At 55.3% G+C, this 6,187-nt stretch overlaps 1 protein-coding gene across 1 annotated transcript; it reads right to left on the reverse strand.

The window, feature by feature from the left end:
- Window positions 1–344: 344 nt before the first annotated feature.
- LOC136487124 (pollen-specific leucine-rich repeat extensin-like protein 3) lies at window positions 345–4,469 on the reverse strand. Its single transcript, XM_066484252.1, has one exon. It carries the CDS (start codon window positions 4,448–4,450, stop codon window positions 689–691), a length of 3,762 nt encoding a protein of 1,253 aa, XP_066340349.1. The 5' UTR covers window positions 4,451–4,469; the 3' UTR covers window positions 345–688.
- Window positions 4,470–6,187: the final 1,718 nt, after the last annotated feature.

The following is a 6,187-nucleotide window of genomic DNA, read 5'->3' on the forward strand; positions in this document are numbered from 1 at the left end:
TACAGACCCTATGCGTGGCCACCCACTAATTTCGATTTGTGTTGATCAAGAGAAACACTGAGTTAAATTTAAATATAGCATAATCACTTTCAGGACAAATGATTCAAAACACATGTATTGGCCCTGTTCGGCTTGCTGAAACGTGTCTGAAAGTGGCTAAAAAAACACTGTTCTGGCTGAAATGTTGTGAGAGAAAAATACTGTTCCGGTTGAAAAAAGAAGCCGAACAAACTGGATATAAGGTAAGCTGAATGGAGCATTATGTGAGAACTCAATAATTCACATGGATGACAAATGGAACTGCAAGAAGTATTCATCATATATGACCATAACCATTTTAATAGTATATCAATAACAGGGACAAAAGCAGTTCATAATAATCCCTTAACTTTGTTCCGTCATCTCTTGTACTCCATTTTTTAAGGAAAACATTTCCTTTTCTATATATAAGAAAAAAAAATTTAAAGCGACACAGAAGGCACAAAAATCACACTCCCCAGGCATGTCTCTTACACCTTGTCTCGCCTCATGTAGTTAGTTCACACATGCACACATTCGAACATCGCGTGCACATGCAAAAAAAGAAACAATTTCACACACGCTTGCAGTGTACATGCTGCTGTTTGTCTGCGCATGTGACCTTATATACTGCTCCATTCACTATTCGTCAACCATCTCTCAGTGGCGCTTAATACCCTTGGAACTGAGGGGGAGGCGGAGATGCGTACTTGTTGGCCATGATAGGTGGAAGGATGATGTCGTTGAATGAAGGTGGAGGTAGGGATTCTGCCGGTGGTGCTGGTGTTGATTCTTCTTTCTTCGGTGGGGCAGGGGTGACCGCCGGAGGAGGTGAGCTTACTGGGGCCGGTGGTGGTAGCGATGGCGGCTTCACCGGTGCCGGCGGAGGAGAGCTAACCGGTGCCGGTGGAGGAGGAGATTGTACTGGGGGTGGTGGAGAGCTGACCGGTGCCGGTGGTGGTGGTGACTTCACTGGGGGTGGTGGCGAGCTCACTGGTGCTGGAGGTGGCGGTGACTTCACTGGAGGTGGTGGTGAGCTGACTGGTGCCGGTGGTGGTGGTGACTTCACTGGAGGCGGTGGTGAGCTGACCGGTGCCGGTGGTGGTGGAGACTTCACAGGGGGAGGAGGCGAGCTCACAGGGGCAGGTGGAGGTGGCGACTTGACCTGAGGAGGTGGTGAGCTGACTGGTGCCGGTGGTGGAGAAGACTTCACCACTGGAGGTGGTGAGCTCGCAGGAGCAGGTGGAGGTGACGACTTAGGCGCTGGCGGTGGTGAGCTAATTGGCGCTGGTGGTGGCTTCACTTCTGGAGGCGGCGTGCTCACAGGAGCAGGTGGAGGTGACGACTTAGGTGCTGGTGGTGGTGAGCTGACTGGTGCCGGTGGTGGAGAGGACTTTACCACTGGAGGCGGCGAGCTCACAGGAGCAGGTGGAGGTGACGACTTAGGCGCCGGCGGCGGTAAGCTGACTGGTGCCGGTGGTGGTGAAGACTTTACTACTGGAGGTGGTGAGCTCACAGGAGCAGGTGGAGGTGACGACTTAGGCGTTGGTGGTGGTGAGCTGACTGGTGCCGGCGGTGGAGAAGACTTCACCTCTGGAGGTGGTGAGCTCACAACAACTGGTGGAGGTGTCAACTTAGGCGTCGCCGGTGGTGAGCTAACTGTTGCCGGCGGTGATGGTGAGCTGACCGGTGCCGGTGGTGGGGATGACTCCTCCTCTTCAGGTGGTGAGCTCACGTGTGCAGGTGGGCCTGATGACTTAGGCGTCATTGGTGGCGAGCTAACCGGTGCTGGTGGTGGAGAAGACTTTACGACCGGAGGTGGTGAGTTGACTGGTGCTGGTGGTGGAGTAGTCTTCTCTACTGGAGGTGGTGAGCTTACAGGAGCTGGTGGAGGTGATGACTTAGGTATAGGCGGTGGTGAGCTCACTGGTGCTGGAGGTGGAGAAGATTTCACTGGAGGCGGTGAGCTTACAGGAGCTGGTGGAGGTGATGACTTAGGTGTAGGTGGTGGTGAGCTCACTGGTGCTGGAGGTGGAGAAGACTTCACTAGAGGCGGTGAGCTTACAGGAGCTGGTGGAGGTGATGACTTAGGTGTAGGCGGTGGTGAGCTCACTGGTGCTGGAGGTGGAGAAGACTTTGATGGAGGAGGTAGTGTCTCAACTGGAGATGGTGGCGGTTGTGGCTTCTCTGGAGTTGAAGGTGGCTTAGACGGAGTTGATGGAGGAGTAGGCTTCTCTGGAGTTGAAGGTGGCTTAGATGGAGTTGATGGTGGAGTAGGCTTCTCTGGAGGTGAAGGTGGCTTAGACGGAGTTGATGGAGGAGTAGGCTTCTCATTTTCTGGTGGAGAGGTAGTCGGAGTGGGTGGAGGTAGAGACTTCTCCGGAGGCGGCGATGACTTCACCGGAGTAGGTGGTGTTGGGTATTCCTCTGGAGGTGGGGTTGATTTCGCCGGAGCTGGTGGTGGTGGGGACTTCACCGGAGGAGGAGGTTTGCTCACGGGAGCCGGCGGTGGTGGAGATTTCACCGGTGGAGGTGGAGAGGCCACTGGTGCCGGCGGAGGAGGTGATTTCACAGGCGGCGGAGGTGATGCCACCGGCGCTGGTGGGGGAGGTGATTTCACGGGTGGTGGTGGTGAGGCCACTGGTGCCGGCGGAGGAGGTGATTTGACGGGAGGTGGTGGAGAGCTCACTGGTGCTGGTGGTGGGGGAGACTTCACAGGTGGTGGTGGTGAAGCAACAGGGGCCGGTGGAGAAGGAGTCTTTGCAGGTGGCGGTGGTGATGCCACTGGTGCCGGCGGAGGAGGCGACTTCACCGGTGCCGGAGGCGGGGAGGAGGCAGCTGGAGGAGGTTGCACCTGAGGCGGTGGCACCTTGGGCCGCTCCGGTGTCCCTGGGAGCCAGGCTGACTTTGGAGGCGGTGGAGCACCTTGTGCTGCCGGCGGCGAGGTCGCTGGCGGTGACTTCGCGGGTACAGGTGGTGTTGGTACATAATCGTCCGCCGGCGGTGGCTTAGGGGTCGGCATCGGCATGGGTGCAGGCACCGGCGATGGCTCTGGAAGCGGCTCTGGCGATACATCCGGCGGTGTATGCGGGGACGGCATGGGCGCAGGCGCAGCAGGTTTCCCTGGCACCGACGGCTTCCCGGGTACCGATGGCGGCTTCCCTGGCACCGACGACGGCGGCCCTCCTCCGGGCGTCGGGTACCCAGCGCACACATGCTTGCTGCAGTCGACGGGGCGCGCGAGCACGGGGGCGCACTGCAGCGCGGTCTTCTGCGCCGGGCGCAGCGCGCCGAGGCAGTTGTCCCTGTCGTCGAAGTTGACGAGCGCCTTGTCTGACGGCATGCACACGGCGGCCTCCGAGTTGAAGAAGTTGAAGGCGAAGCTAAAGTTGACGAGCGCCGGGAGCTCGCAGATGGACTCGTGCACGATGCCCGTGAAGACGTTCCGGGACACGTCGAGCTGCTCCAGCTTGGCGATGTTGGACAGCTGCTCGGGGATGGTGCCGACAAGCATGTTCCCGCTGACGTCGATGACGGTGGTGTTCACCAGCAGTCCCATCTCCAGCGGCAGGCACCCGTCGAGCTTGTTGTTGAGGAAGATGATCTCGTCCAGCGTTTTCACCATGCGGCCGATGCTCTTGGGGATGCAGCCGACGAAGGCGTTGTTGGCGAAGACGATGACCGACGCCGTGGAGTTGCCGAGGTTCTCCGGTATGTACCCCACGAACCGGTTGGTGTTGACGAAGATGGCGTCGAGGTCCTTGTCGAAGAGCGCCGGCGGCAGCTCGCCCTCGAAGTCGTTGAACCGGAGGTCGAGGTACTTGAGCGACACCATCTCGAGGCAGACGTAGGGGAAGACGCCGACGAAGCGGTTGTTGCTGACGTCGAACTCGTGCAGCAGCGACAGCCGCGACATGCTCTTGGGGATGATGCCGCAGAAGCGGTTGGTGTTGATGTGGAAGAAGGCGAGGTCGGTGAGCAGGCCGAGCTCGGGGGGAAGGTACCCGGCGATGTCGGCGCCGTTGAGGTCGATCCCGGCCACCACCATGATCTTGGGGTCGTCCAGCGCCTCCACGCAGATGACGCCGTTGTACTTGCACACGTCGCTGCCGACCCAGTTGGCGGTGTAGCCCTTGGGGTCGGAGTAGAAGGCTCTTTTCCAGGCCTGCAGCGCGATGTACGCGCGGCGGAGGCGCGGGTTCGCGAAGGTGCCCGCGCCGGCGCCGAGGCGGTCATCAAACTCGAAGTCCGCCGGCAGGTCGCCGGCCTCGCCGCCGCCGGCCTCCTTCATGGCCAGCAGCTGGCGGTGCGCGATGTACGAGGCCTCCGCGCTCGTCACCGCCTGCACGCTGCACGCGGACAGGCAGGCGGCGAGGAGGAGCAGCGCCGCCATGAGGTGCCCGTCGGGCAGGAGCCGCAGAGGAGGGTCCATGAGGGAGGGAGCGAGCGGTGGCCGGACGTGCACACTGAGGTTGACACCCCCCGTCGCCGTGGTGCTTTATGGAGGCCGGGGGGCGGTAACAGCCTACGGTTGCATGCGTGCGGTGAGCGTGAGGCCGGTGGTGGTGGTGGACGGTGGCGGCCGGTTGCTGGCTCCGCGGCATTCGCGGCCTGCTCGCCTGTCCAGGGACGGACGGACGAGGACGACGACAGGAGAGGAAGGAGGAGCAGGGTGCCGGCCCGCGCTCGGTGGAGCTGCCGCTCTGGTCGGCCCCGTGTTTCAGGGTCTGCCCTTGCATGCATGGAAGCGTGCGAGCGGTCGTGCTGGTCCTCGTGCAAGCCCAAAATATACATGCATGGTACCGTGACTTGCCAGTGAAAGCTTGAACTGGCATGCATGGCTGTTTGTGCAAAAACTGTTGGCAAACGTCAAAAAGATTTGTAAATTTACCTCAACTTTGTTTCACCTTAATTTCTAGCCCATTTTTAGTTGAGGACACCAGTCTATCAACTCGTGCTCTCACACGGGCTAGAACTTTAAGAGATTGTTATTGTCTAATACATATTACTAATAAAAAAATACTATATTAAATTATATATTCTCTTTTTTATTTTTAATTAATGTAATAGACACAATTGGGGGCATGCTCATGTCCTTTCCTTCGTCTCCCCGCCTCATCAAGGCCGTGAAGACGTACTAGAACCACTAGCATTTTATACAGTGGAGAAGCTAGCTAGCTAGAGCAAATTAGAGATTTAAAGTAGGGCACAACAGCCTTATGAGTGTATGGACGTAGAGTGTATATAAACTATAAAGTACATATAAGATGAAAATTTAGGTATCATCACTGAATTTATATTTTGAGGGGGTGCATCTGTATCCACAACTACATATGTAGCTTCGCACCTGATTTTATATATATATGACCTATGTAATATATAGGCCCATGAAAATGAAAATGTAGATCAAGCATGCTTGCCTGTGCGTCGGCACAATATATATGGCATATACACAGCAAGTAGACTACACAAATGACATACACATTAAGTACACAACAACACATATGGATCGATGAGCAATTGGACATGAGAGTCATCAGGAACAACCTCTTCTCTTTTTATTGCACTTGGAGAGTAGTACTTGTCGGTACATCATCAATCGTTTGGCCTCGTGCGCTCGGCTCCTCCCGTTACCCAGACCTCCACAACATGTTAGTCCTCATATGCATAGCATGCAGCTTCTACGATTTCATCGTGTGTGGTGAAAAATAATACTCCATCACATGTCAATGTGTTTTATGGCTGCCTGATGATCGAGACATGTTCCAGATGAAGTCTCACAAAGGAAAACTTAGTGGATGGTCTCCCTGGTCTGCTTGCGTTCTTGGACATACTTTGCTTGCATTGCTTGGTTTCAATGCTAGTAGTCACTTAGTGTGTGTGTGTGTGAGAGCTAGAGAGATTGGTTTATTGAAATGTGTTGAATCATTGGTTTTCCACAAATATTTGAGTTTATTGCAGCATTGGTCCATCTGCATTGCTGTTGATCGATTCAAATTCCAAAAAACATTGCACGAAACAACCTGAGATACATTATACCCATTTATACCATGTTTTTCAACTGTTAACTTAATTTCTTGTTTAAAGAAAAATTAAAGCATGTAAATGTACATATGTCATACGTCCAATGAGGGCTGAAGGCCCATCGGGCCCAGTTGCCGGCAGCAGC

Source organism: Miscanthus floridulus, chromosome 10, assembly GCF_019320115.1.
Source record: "Miscanthus floridulus cultivar M001 chromosome 10, ASM1932011v1, whole genome shotgun sequence".
Classification (NCBI taxonomy): Eukaryota; Viridiplantae; Streptophyta; class Magnoliopsida; order Poales; family Poaceae; genus Miscanthus; species Miscanthus floridulus.